General features: G+C 46.3%; 1 protein-coding gene across 1 annotated transcript; it reads left to right on the top strand.

The window, feature by feature from the left end:
• Nucleotides 1-3,627: 3,627 nt before the first annotated feature.
• igsf8 (immunoglobulin superfamily, member 8) lies at nucleotides 3,628-13,812 on the top strand. The gene is made up of 7 exons (XM_056606385.1): nucleotides 3,628-4,152; nucleotides 5,753-6,133; nucleotides 6,886-7,347; nucleotides 9,785-9,969; nucleotides 10,174-10,426; nucleotides 11,135-11,581; nucleotides 11,748-13,812. The coding sequence occupies exons 1-7, from the start codon at nucleotides 4,110-4,112 to the stop codon at nucleotides 11,873-11,875; spliced, it is 1,899 nt and encodes a 632-aa protein (XP_056462360.1). The 5' UTR covers nucleotides 3,628-4,109; the 3' UTR covers nucleotides 11,876-13,812.
• The last annotated feature ends 229 nt before the right edge of the window (nucleotides 13,813-14,041 follow it).

Raw genomic sequence — 14,041 nt, 5'->3', positions numbered from 1 at the left:
ACACACCAGACATGTGATCAGTAATGGTGACAATATAACCAGGCCAGTTCAGACTTTCCATTTAAATATATTTTACATGTTTCTGTCACGACATCTGGTTTTGTTCTCATGGAGTCTGAGGAATATGTGTGTGTGGTACATGCATACCATTTTCAACCTTTTTTCTATGCATTGTTTAAAAAACCCAACTTTGGTTACAAACGCAGAAAGAAAACACTGCATGCGTCAAGATGTGAACCAAAAGTGCCTCATGCATATCCAGTGTGTAAAAGTGACCATGAGAATTGCGATGAAGCGGTCAGACGCTTAGCCAAACATTGTCAATGCATGCATCAATAGAGAACGGGAAACATGCTCACAAAGAACAAGTTATTAATACTCTGTCAGCAATGAAGTGGCATTTGTTGAAATCCCTGTTCATTCATTCACTGATTTGTATAAATACGGTCCATTAACCGTCACTGGGGGTGGCGCAGGCCTTGTGGAGACAGTAAACCAATACACAGAAGATGCAGGAATACCCCATGCGCTGTAATGTTCCGGGGTCGTCTGCTGAACAGAGAGATGTGTGAGGGATCCAGGAGAAAATAGCCCGTGGAGGCATTTAAAGAGAAAGTGAAAATAGATACTAAATGTATACATACTGAACATAATGGAAACAAGGGGAGATGTGCCAAGCCATGGTGGTTGGAGAGACCAAGACACATAGTCAGATACATATAGCTGAGACGGATAGCTAGAGACGGACAGAGAGAGAGAGAGAGAAAGAGAGAGAGAGAGAGAGAGAGAGAGAGAGAGAGAGAGAGAGAGAGAGAGAGAGAGAGAGAGAGAGAGACAGAGAGACAGAGAGAGAGAGAGAGAGAGAGAGAGAGAGAGAGAGAGAGAGAGAGAGAGAGAGAGAGAGGGGAAAAGATGGGCTGATATGGCTCATGAACAGAAAATATGACAGAAAGGACGAGACAGAGACAAAGACAGAGACAGACAGAGAGAGACAGAGAGAGAGAGTGAACTGAAAATGAAGAGACAGAGGGATGACTGGGCAGCAGAGAAGTGGGTCATTGATTGCCTTGCCCATTGAGTGTCTACATGCCTGTATATAAACTGTCCCACACGCGCTGCAGACATGTCTCGCTGGTCCCGGTGAGGTCCCACTGATGACGGGGGCGTATTTGGAGACTACAGTACAGAGTAATTACAGACAGTGTTTGCTTTGATTGGTAAGTTACAGTTTAGTCTATAGCAGCCAAAGAGAAACATGAGTGGGAGTGAGTGGACAATGGAGATGACAGTGTGTGTATCCACTCGCACCAAAAAAAAGAAGCAAAGAAGACTAAAAACGAAGCAAGGCAGCCTTGTCAGTGAACTTTTTCGCCCTTAGAATAACGACGTATATACGACGGCATTAGCTGAGAGTACAATTACAATTACAATTAGGGCATTTAGCAGACGCTTTTATCCAAAGCGACTTAGAGTAGCCATCGCCAAGGTAATAAAAACGCATCATGTGGCTCATGGTTACAACATGGCAGGCCGAGCGTGCCGTACCGTGGCGGTGGAACGCATGTCGCGGAGGCAGCGAGCAGACAGTACAAACTGTCGAGAAGAACGCTCCTTGTTCGAATTTTGGATTCCTCGGAACCTCGCCCCCAAGTGCCGCCCGACCGCGTTTAATAAACCTAACGATACGGGGAAGTCATGGCGACGGGGGGAGTTGGAAGTTTACCCTGGCCGGCCTCGCCCGCGCCACGGCTCCCCCATCGTGGCTGATGGTGTGTAAACCCCTGCTGCTGCTGCTGAAGTCGGCATATCCTGCTGGCCGCCTTGTTAACCCAGAATACCCTAACGACTTCCCCTCTGGCTGCCCGGCCACATTGGGAAGTCATCAGGGCCCCCATGTTTCCACCATGGGATGAGTAGAGGGAGAGGAGGAGAGAGGAGAGGGGGAGGCAGGGGAGGCAGAGAACAGAAGAGGGTAAAACAAGGGAGGGAGAGGAGAGGGGAGGAGAGGAGGAGGAGGAGGAGGAGGAGGAGGAGGAGGAGGAGGAGGAGGAGGAGGAGGAGGAGGAGAAGAAGAAGAAGAAGAAGAAGAAGAAGAAGAAGAAGAAGAAGAAGAAGAAGAAGAAGAAGAAGAAGAAGAGAGATGTGGAGAAGAGTGCAGAGAAGAGAGGGGGTGGGAGGAGATGAGAGGATAAATGAGAGGAGAGTATAAAACAAGAGAAGAGGAAGTGATGAGAGGATGAGAGGAGAGGAGAGGGGCCGGGAGGAGATAAGAGGATGAACGAAAGAAGAGGATAAAACAAGAGGAGGGATGAGAGGATGAGAGCAGAGGAGAGCGGTTGGGAGGGGAGGCAAGACGCAGAAGAAGAGGATAAAAGAGGGAGAGGGCAGCAGAGAGGCAGATCAAGAAGAGTTGATCAGCAGGAAGAATAAGACATCAAAAATCAGATCAGCAGGAAGAATAAGACATCAAAAATCTAAAAGTGAAGGGGAGGAGAGGAACAGTCAGAGGAGAGATAGACAGGGGTAAGGATGAGGGAGGGAGTGAGGCGAGGGGAGGAGAAGAGCGAGGGTGAGATGAGAAAGAGCGGGGCAAAGTGATTGACAGTAGAGGTGAAGAAGAATGGGTGATATGAGGAAGAGGCAGTCAGGGCCAGGTAGGGGGAGAACTGGTCCCCATTAACGAGGTGTGTGTTGACGGTTTAAATCTCCTTAGTGTCCCTGGTGTCCCAGCATATCATGTGCATTACAGGCCTACTTGTGACGGTAAATTCAAGTTTTTCTCTAATGCTTAACCACCAATCACAAAATATTTTCCCATCTCACTATATAGCTAAATAACTGTGGCCTGTGTGAGTGAGGCAAAGTGAATGAGAGGTTTGACTGCCCCTCTCACTTTTAAGGACCCACAGACCTTCTCAGAATTCTTTACCAGTATGTGAACTCTGGAATACAGACTTTATAGGAAATATTGTATATAGGTTGGTTGTAATTAAAGTACAGCTCCTTTATTAAAAACGTTACTATATCCATTACATATATTATCATGGTAGCCTTTGATAGTTCGTGTGTAGTTCACTATATTATCTCAGTTCGTTGCATTATATCGCCACCTCCAGGTCGTACGAGATACATGCCCTTTTCTGTGATATGACTGCTTAGGATAATCAGTTGTATGATTTATTTATTATTTAAATAAGTAAATTGATAAAAGGTAACTATTTAGACTATATATTAAAAATATAGCGAATCAATATCCAACGTCCATTCCATTGTTGCTCGAGGAACGGTACGGAACTGAAGATCTGTCATAAAAAAGATAACAGGAAGGTTTTTATCATCTAGTGTTTTTTATTCTAATAATTGAATGTTTAGTGATAATCCGTGATTATGTATTGATGGAAAGCCCGTTGTGCTCGCCGCTTTTTGCCCCTCACAGACCGCCAGCCTATGTTTTGGCGCCGCTCGGCGGTTTGACGAATTAATTAATTTTCCACCAATGCGTTCGAGGATGCTCACAACCAAAGCCATTGTTATCGGTTCGAAATGTTATCTTTGCTCTCTTGACCAATGGCTTCGTGTTTTTTCTTCCTTTTTTTTTTCTACACAAGCCACTCCCCTTTTAGTGACCCCCTCCCCCTCCCCCTCGCCACCACACTTTACACACATACGCCATCCCGCTGAGACTGCGTATGATGCTTTCTGTGAGCCCGGGTTGTCCGTCTGAAGTGAAGACCAACGAAGATGAATGAGACAGGAGCTATCCGAAATGAAAAGATTGAATCATTATGCAGATAAAGACGCGGCGATGCACAGTGCATGTAACTATACAATCGGCGACACACACACGCGTCCATTTATATGCCTTCCCTGTTAGCGTATAGTGCTAACTCGCAATTTTCAAGAAGAGTAACCACAATATTCTGACAGTGTTTGAAAAAAGGCGTTTCATATATTTCTGCGCTTTAGGAAAGAAGGACATGCCCCAATTTGTGAGGATGCGTTAAGAAACGCAGGAACATTATTCAATCAGTAGTTCAGAATACACTAAACGAGGAATCTGGGTCAGTTTAATTCCTCTGCTTTTTATACACATCACATCACTAAGGACTATGGCTCCGTTGCAAGCAGCAATTGTTATTCTTCTACAATTGAGTGAGTATAACCCTCTCGTCTTGTACTTTGCACTACACTACACACATGACTGTGTATGTCCCACATGATATGTGTCTCTGCGCTTTCCCCCTGCCAGACTGCAGTATTCTACTGTACAGAAAATATAATTGTAATGTTCTGCATATGTGTTGTGCTTAATCTGATTTGCTTTAAATATATTGCAAAGGCTTCTTTATTCCTATTTAATTTATCTTCATGCAGGTTTGTAAATAGCAGCCCTTCAATGGTTTTATACACCGTCATGTATGTCCCCTAAGATCCATATCGGTAGACTCATAGTTAATTAGCATTTAATCCGCTTAAGTTTCCCACTGGTCCGTCATGTCCTTTTTCGTGGGCTTTGTGCCATGCCCTAGTCTCTGCGTGTCAATAGTTCCAGTTCCGTGTTTGAGTCTAGCCTCAACCAAGACGGGCAGGAACTGTACGCACCTGTCTAGTATTACTAGTTTGACAAGCTGACAGTTAAATGTGGGGGTATGGTTAGAGGTGTGTCCCTTACTGGAGTTCATAGTCCCTCTACTTGGCATCAATGGTAAACATCAATGGCGGCCTTGCGTATGCCTCTCATTTGGGATGATGTGATCATCCCAAAAAATACCCAATGGTTGTCTTGACATTCAACAGGACAACTATTTTTTATTCCGTAATAGTTGTTGTTGTGTGATTGTTTGGCATGTTTATTTTCACTTGAAACTAGCCTAAATATGATCTGTGGAATAATGAAGCTTTATGGTTTGCTAATGTTATTTCATATTTTCTCATGTGACAAAAGGCTATGAATGGATTTAACCTAATTTATACCCAACATGCATGTTCTGGGTCATCACAAACAATGCTTCTCATTGAGTGAATGAGAAGCATTAAGCCTAGATATGAAGCACATTCTATGGTTTTACACTTCCCATGTTACTGTGACTCATTATCCACTGGATAATGTTGTGGGAACCATGTTGAAGTTCTGTAGGGCAGGCCTAATCGTCAGGGTAAGATGAAGTTTAACCATATAGTTATTAACATCCATTACAAGCTCAGTCAGATTTTGTCATTAGCGGCCCAGCTTTTCATTTAATGACCTCTCACAGTAATTCCAGGCCATTTGTTTCCCACACTTTGGTTAATCGATAGATTTCCCTGTGGCCAGCTCTCAGCATGGAGTATCGAGTGGCGGAAATGATGACGAGGTGTACTAAGCATGCTTCTAGGCAAGGCCCCTGTGATCAACAAAAAATGTCCTTATCTTATTATCTTATCTGCTTCAGGTATAACTACTGCCATTCTCTATCAGGGTGTGTCATTGGTGTTGAGATCCTCCCTGTCTGGGAAACCAGGAAGGATCTCAGAATCAACATGATCTAATTCTGACTCTTTTGCAGCTTTAACAAACATGTAGTAACAATAATTTAGTAGTAATAAAAAATCCATTCGTTCTATGATGAGCTGTGTACGTCGGTTAAAAGTCCCTGGAGCAAAAAGAATAGGACCAAAGACAAGGAGAAGACGAGACCAAAGCAAACTCCTATTTCACCCTGCCGACATCCTCATCTAACCCTGGGCTCTCTGTCTCCCCCCCTCCCCCCAGTGCTCCACCAGGCCGCGGGTCGCGAGGTCCTCCTGCCCTTGGGCACCCTGTACCGCGTAGCGGGCTTCCCGCTCTCCCTGCCCTGCGCGGTGACGGGCTACGAGGGCGCCCGCACGCAGGACTTTGAGTGGTTCCTGTACAGGGAGGACGCCAACGGGAGGCAGATGGGCATCGTGTCCACCCGGGACCAGGGCTTCCCCTACGCCCCCTACCAGGGCCGGGTGCGCAGCGGCGAGGTGAGGGTGGAGCGCGACTCGGGGGACAAAGCCCGGCTGGTGGTGCAGCGTCTGCGGCCCGAAGACCAGGGGAAGTACGAGTGCTACACGCCCACTACGGACACCACCTACCAGGGGAACTACAGCGCTTCAGTGGTCGTCAAAGGTGAGGCTCCTGTGATCGTGTTGAGTTTCCATAGTTAATGGTGCAGCTGAAAGAGGCAGTCGGACGGTTAACACATTGGGGGCGACCGTTGGGCTAGTGCAGAGATATTCAGCATAAAAAAACACAGTTTTTGCGTTTCTATATGGAATTTGTGATTATAGCAAAACCTTCAATGAATATGCGATTGAAGTAACGTTTTGGGTCATTGTCACCTTGGACGTTGACCAGCAGAGCAACGTTTCTCATTGTTCATAATCGGCTCTTGTTCTTTGTTTGTATTGGATCTTATCCGTTTTTTCATCTGGACTTTGTTTCTCTTTATTACTCTACTTCTCTCACTCTCATATTTAGTTTAGTTGTGTTTTTTATTTTGTTCTCTCTTGGCTTTTCCATTCACCTTGCCAGGTATCGGATTACATGTGTTTTTTCTATATGCTCTGTCCAAGATTCCATCTTTCCATCCTGAATGCTACTTTTTATAGTTAATAGGCTGTCATTTTGGTTGGCTAGCTATGTTTGAGAGCAACTTCTCCCTAATCCAGCCGATTTAGCAAGCAGTTTCTTAGGCTAGTGTCCTTAAGCTGTATGTCTGGCTCTTGCTCAGTTTCCCCCGTTCTATAGTTTGTGAGGAGTGCTTAACATGTGACTTTGAAGCAAACACGCCTTATAAATCAAATTTGTCATTTACGTCTGTACCATCTGGCCCATGTGCGTCCTATAACAACATCATCTGACTCACCATCATCCCACAGTGATCCCAGACACACTCCAGATCAGCTATACCCGCGCGCTGACCGGACAGCCCCTGCCGGAGGGGGCGGGGCTTACCTTGACGTGTTCGGCCGGCGTTCAATCCAAGGAGCACACCCACCTGTCCATCATGTTCGGGAAACGTGGCGGCGATTCGGGAGGCGGGGAAGGGGGCGACGTCAGCACCCTCCGAGAGATCATCGCCCTGGACCGGGTGCTGGGTGTCACGCCCGGGTCCAGCCAGGCCTACAGGAAGCGCTACGAGGACGGCGAGATCACACTGGAGAAGAGGAACGGCGCCGCCGGCGTGGACACGTACGTGGTGCGGATGCGCGCGGTGAAGCCCGAGGACTCTGGGTCGTACTTCTGCGAGGCAGCGCAGTGGATCCTGGACCCCAACGGCTCTTGGCAGAGGATCGCACAGAGGACCTTGGAGATCGGCAACCTGACCGTCCAGCGGCTCTGTGAGTGATTCCAGTGAGAGACCGTGCCGTCTCCCAAGCTAATACCTGAAAATAAGTGCAGCTGCACATCGTAAAGCCTGCTGCCGACGCCAGTGAAAGTTTACACTGCTGCTTGTTTACACTGTCATGGTGGCATAGGGCCAAACCCATAATCTCTTGTCCACAAGTGGATTGTTATATGAGGCCCATTTTGCGCCCTGCCTCGGCTCACGGGACTGTGCTGCTGTCATGGTCAATCTGAAGCAGGGTTTGGCACCTTTGAGTGAGTATTCTCCTCGTGCACAGTTCCTAGCAGTAGTTACATTGCTTGATCCGATGAAGCTGGTACCAACAGGCCTGGTCTTGTGCTTGTTGTAGCGAACATTTAGTTCTCCAACAGATTACATTCACAGGACCTGTCTGAAAGCATTAACCTGGCCAAGTATAAGAGGAACTGGCTGGCTGGTGGGATGATTGCTGACAACTCTTTACTTCCCTGTTTAACTGGTTATGATCTATAACATAATATTATCAACTTACCTCGTTTTATAACTAGCTTTGCAGTTGGATTGATAACCAGTTACTAGTGATGCACCGATCGATAGGTCAAGGATGTTATCGGCCGATATACGCCCTAAACACCTAGAAGTTGCAGAACACAGGAGTCGATTATGTGACCCAAAAACTACTGGGAAGACGATTTTTTTCCAAGACGTGACGTCATGTTCAGTCACTGAGCAAATTAATACTAATTATTAATACTTTAATTCGGTCCGCACAAATAAAGAGGAGTCCGATACACAATCATTATTCACACTTCCCCCCGTTAGTTGAAACTATTGAAGTATCTATAGCGTCATAGGACAAGGCTGCTCCCCGCTAATTCTTTCTGCTTTATGTGAAACTAATTGGCTACTCTGAATGGAATATGAGTGAGCGAGAGCTATTTCCAAAATAATAATGTGTCTCACAATTTAACCCAAGCATTACGTAGCCAAATGATTGCAGCCACAGTACTTGGCATATCTACATAATTCCAACAATATGAAGCAAAACGTGGGCTTCCTAAAAGCTAGTCTTTATAACAGCAGTCCGCTATAGTTGGACCCCGGATATAATGTGGGTCAAGCCGTTGACAGAACTTCTTTCATGAGCTCAGTTTCATAACGAGATTTTACACAGTTGGTTTGAGAAATAGCTATACTGTTTGATTTATAACAAGCTATACAGTTGGTTTAATGAATAGCTATACTGTTTGATTTATAACTATCTACACAGTTGGTTTAGCTTTTTTAAAGAATGGCTAGCCATTGCAGCCTATTAAAAAAGCCTGTTGGTTGAGCCTATTGCAGGCTATACCATAAACGTATATGGGCTATACAGACTGCACTTGAGCAACTCGCCTGGCTCAGTGTTGGGTTTTAAGACGCTTGGGAAGGGCTGATGGATTAAATTATCTTCACCTGTGCCTAAGCCTGGCGTGGACTGTGATAAAGGTTTCTGCCGGTCTAGTAAACATGAGCAATCCTTTCAGAACGACACCACTCTGTATGGAGCTGCTGAGGGTAAACTGCACGTCATCAGCCCAAACAAAGCCCAAGCTCTCAAGAAGAGTTTCAAATTGGGAAAAAGTCAAATGAAGTAGTTCATTTTCTTTGTTTTGTTTGATTTGTGTTGTTTAATTTGAACAATTATCTTAATGCACACATCCCTTCAATCGCTATCCTATAAAGAAGTGTTTTTAATTAAATAGTCTTTTTTTTTTTTCTCTTCATTCACTCGATAATGACGTTGCTGAAGAGAATTAATTATTATTTTTTTTAGAATAGAATCTGAACAACGTCAGGGAATGGAAATAGATGCCTCTAAAAAAGCCATTATTAAGTTCAGTGTTACGCTCATAGGCAGTCGCCTGCACAATTAAATGGTTAGTAATTATTCATGTGCCCTGCAGTCTGTCTGACACAATAGCCTGGCAGCTCAATCTGAGAGTTAATGGGTTGTGTTTACAGCAGGCATTGTTTTAACAGTTCTTTGTTTAACAGCACACAGCCGATAAATACTCCTGCTGACTGTTAATATAACTTAGGTTGGGCTAAATGGAAATCTGTTGCTGTTGAATACCACTGGTTTGTGTGTTTTTAAGTACTTTTGAATCAAAGTATATTGTTTTCGTAAGCATGTGATCCTACTCTGCTTATCGGGATCATTTCATGTATTTACATTTCAAAAGCCGATTCAGTCATATGTATGTGTCATCATACGTAGTTGTTTACTCATCATAGTGGAGTGTATAATTTACTATAGGCCTACCATTTGGAGGCTGCCCTCATCCACCAATGGGCCATACAATGCCTATAGTATCTCTACAACCTGACCTGGATGACATCATTGATTTCTCGGTGTCCTTGCTCTCCTCACTCACTCTTTACTCTGCGGTTGTTTGTCTCTCTTCTAGCCGAGTCCATGACTGTGACGTCCACTCCCAGCGGCCGGGTCAGCCTGCAGGCTGGATCTCCGCTCACCCTCACCTGCCAGGTGTCCGGGCTGCCCGGCGGAGGGACCTCCGGCCTGCTGGTCCAGTGGCTGAAGAGGGGCTCTCTCCCTGGCGACGCTGTTGCTGCTGGAGCAGGAGGAGTGGAGGTAGGTTTAGTTTGGTGGTGTGTCAATAAGATACTTGTGTGCGTGTGCAGGGTTGCCTCAAGACTGCGGTTTAATCCGCCGTTTTCTATTGGCTGAGATCTTGTAATTGTAATTGTTTTTGACGTTGATATAACTCTATGTAGTGGTCGCGTGTATATTCGAGACGCAGAGACCCGCTGACCTTACGTGCCTCCGCTCTCTCAGGTGGAGGTGGCGCGCATGGGCCCGGACGGGGTGGTCAGCTGGGGCGACGACCTGAGCCGGGGCACCGGGGGGGCTCTGGAGATGGTGACGGAGGGCAGCTACGCCCTGAGGCTCTTCTCCGCCCGCCCCTCCGACTCCGGCGTGTACCGCTGCGCCGTGAGCGTCTACGCCGGCCGCAAGAACCCCGCCCCCTCGGCGCCCGCCACCTTCTCTCAGAGGTCAGAGGGCGTCAGCGTCAACCTCAAGACCAAAGGTAAAGGGTGGCCCACATGGCGTACGACAGGGCGGAGTCCCCACTCGCCCTGCTGTAATGCCCCCAAGGGGTTGATTTTCAGTAATATAAGCAATTCGACCACATTCGGCTCTTTGTCAGGGCAAGGACATGGCATCCTTGTCCTGACGTAGTTGCGCGTGTGTGGACTCTTTCACACGTATTACTTCCCTTGTCCGACAACCTGCCTTCAATTGGTTGTGCGTGCATTCATATCCCCTTCTACAAAGTTGAAGTGGTTGAGAAGGTTGTTTTAATCGGGCAACTCTGCGTCGGTCGTGAACCTCTCGCACAGAACCTCTTCCTGAAAACATATTTTTCTCACACGCACACAGACAGACAGACACACAGACACACACAGATAAGCAAAGAGGATGTAGCCGGTAGGTAGCAGGGTGTGTAGATCTTCTGTTCCGGTTCTTGTTCTGGGTTCCTGTTCTGGGTTTACAGTAATATAACCCCTTGATGGGGAAGAGCTTGCACTCAAACTTTTTACTGTGATGGCCAGGCGTTTTATATATTTATTTATTTTCCTTTCAAATCCTCCTCAGCCTGATTACTGTTGCTTTTTGTCAAAAGCTTTGAGTTGGAGGCATTAAAAGAGAAAGGCGGTTGTGTTTCCTGTGGTAAATTGAGTCTGCATATCCGCTCCCAAGTGCCCTCGTTATGTTAGGTTTTCTCTCTCTGCAGAAGTGCTGGTGTCGGCCGTGGCCCAGCTCCCGCGCGGCCCGCTGCTGAAACGCGGCAGCACAGTCACCCTCCTCTGCAACGTTACCGTGACGACCACGGGCCCCGCCCAGGTGCAGGTCCTGTGGCTGCGGCGGCCGATCCCGGAGCCGCTCATCACCAAAGGGGACCCGGCGGACGCCGCCGCCCTGCTCCCCGCGGGGCCCCCCAGCGCGGTGGCCACCCTGACGTACGAGGGCATGGCCCAGCTCTTCACCAACGGCAGTGAGGTGAGCGTGGACCGCGTGTCCGCCGTCACCTACAGGCTGAGGGTCCACGCCGCATCGCTGGAGGACCAGGGGCTGTACGTGTGCCGGGCGGAGGTGTGGGGGCAGGACCCCCACGGGGGGTGGTACAACACCCAGGCTAAAGACGAGTCACCCGCCGTCACGGTGTACCTGTATGCCCGAGGTGAGTGCGTGTCATAATGATGATGTCTTTGTGTTCGCGCTGAACGCGGGGCACTAGAAGTCTTTAGGCGTCCAATGTTGGCGCGTTAGACGGTGAATCACCAGGCCTCCCTTCATTATGCAATATAGATTTTTTTTTAATAAATGACTCTCCCTTCTGTTTCCAGCTGCTGATCTTCTACTGATACCACTGATTATCGGAGTGTCGTCTGCCCTGTTTGTGGGCATCGTCATCATCTCCACGATAACCTGCTGTTTCATGAATCGACTCGCCCGGCAGCGGCCTGTGAAATAGGTGACGCACACGACTGCCTGAGCAAAAAAAACGCGATGCCCCAAGACTTTTTGGCTCCTGTGGGTGCAGAGGAAAGTGATGCAAGGGACACATTGTGTATAGGATGACAAAGACATTTTTGAGAATTTATTGAATTTGTGGAAATAGTGAATGTCTTCATGTGGCGCTGTCAGGTGAACAAGGTACTAATTGCATGGAAAGAAAAACAATTATCAATGGATAAAGACAACAAGAAAACGCCCAGTCAAAAGTATAAACAGGTTGATTTCTGCTTACACATGCTAAACAGTGACTGGAAAAATATTGGGTGTCAGGGATCTTGCTGTCTTGAAAAATTACAATTTTCACATTATTGGTGTTTTTTCTCTGAGCCGTTGATATTGAATGTGAACCGCATGTTATTTCAGGACAGTACCAACATGTCTGAATGGTACTTGGGTGCATTTAATCCGCCCGCTCAGCCCCTGGCAGACAGTTGCATGGAGGCTAATGCGAGCAGGACAGCTTTCTGGAAAGCCTGGTCAGGACAGGGACATTCCGCTGCCAGCACTGCGCTGCATACAAACACAGGCTTAGGTCTGACTGAATAACGAAGGAGCTGTCCAGAGAGTCACTCGAATCTGAACGCCACTCGAATGACGATTTTGTGAAAAAACATTCCCTGCCACTAGGGCCAAAGGCTGTAGTTCATTTCCTTTACTTTCTTGTTAGTTTTATGAAATGCATATGATGCACTGCTGTGAGATATTGAAATACAGGCGTTTATTTTTCATGTACAAAACTCGAGACCCTACACTGAAGTTGCCATAATATTTTCTCAGAAGAGGTTTTAATGTTCTTAACTTTCACAGCACTTTGACCAAATTTGGACACATGCCATGTCTCTTGTTCTTGTGAAGTGACTGAGACGGAGCAAAAAAAAAAGAAGGAAATGCAGTGAAACTGAGTTCCGGAGCTTTAGTACTAAACAGATAAGAGCGTTAGTGTTTTGTTGTAGTGTGGCTACGTCGTCTTGGTAACTCGGTTAGGAGGAGTCATAACCGACTGATGACTGGTCACAGTTCAGTGTGGCTTGCCGTAATAGGCCGCAGCACGTCACCATCATGCGCTCTAGCTGGGCGTCGCTCAGTGCCAAGACCCGTTATTGCTCTGTGCTGGGACCTGTCCCATGAAGAGCTACAGTGTTGTGTTGGAACACTTAATGGTTCTGTTTACTCCCAATTTGTTCAGTTAAGTTGAAGTGTGAAGCGTGTCTCTGTTCATTCCTTTAAAAGACGCCTGGTCTCCCTCTCTTGTTCTATTGGTTTGTAAGGGTCCTTTCATAGGTCTCTCTACCCTGCCTAACCTCTCTAAGGCCTGACAATATTCCAAATGTTATTAATGAACATCATCGAGATCAAATCAGACCACCGCTTGCTGCCAGGGATGCTCTTGGATAAACCAGTCAAAGCTGATTTGCACCACGCACGCATGCACACTCACACACACAGCAGTGCCCGATTCTGTACTGACTGATATTTTTGCTATGGAAGTACCTAGACTATGTGAAAATACACTGATCCCTAATCCCAGTGGTTCTCGTCTCACTGTGCCCATCCCCCATTCTTCCGCTGTATTACTGTTGGGAGCTTCTCATTTAAGCCTCTGTCCCCATGTAAACGTAGCTGCCACCCCCGCTCGACATTCTCCTGTATTCTGTTGCACTAAGTCATATTACAAGGTCATCACATGTTTGCTGTACACATTTGTTGTGCTCTGTTTAAAAGGTTAGTAACCACTAATGAAGGTGTTGTGTTTCGCTTTTTACCACTTTTTTTTTTGTTTGTTTGTTTTAAAGCCATTAACAAATGCAGTTCATGGATGTGTTGATCTGTTACTTATGGTGCTGTGGCAATAAACTGCCATTTAATATTTCAATTAAAAAAAGCTTAAAACAGTATTGTGTTGATGCGTTTGTTTTGTTTGGTCTTTTAATTGCAGACTTCAATGTAGTTAAATATTAAATAAATAATGCATCGACATCGAGGGAATGGTTGGATTTATAGACATCCAACCCCATTGAAATCTAATTAATTAATTAATATATATCGCGTCTGTATAGGAAGTCAATTTCTCAATATTAACGTAAAAGTTAGTAAACCTACGAAAGCGTTCTCTGGAAAATTC

The sequence above is a fragment of the Gadus chalcogrammus genome, chromosome 13 (genome assembly GCF_026213295.1).
Source record: "Gadus chalcogrammus isolate NIFS_2021 chromosome 13, NIFS_Gcha_1.0, whole genome shotgun sequence".
NCBI classification, from domain to species: domain Eukaryota; kingdom Metazoa; phylum Chordata; class Actinopteri; order Gadiformes; family Gadidae; genus Gadus; species Gadus chalcogrammus.
The sequence above is the reverse complement of the archived record's forward strand: the minus strand, read 5'-3'. Positions and strand labels throughout refer to the sequence as shown.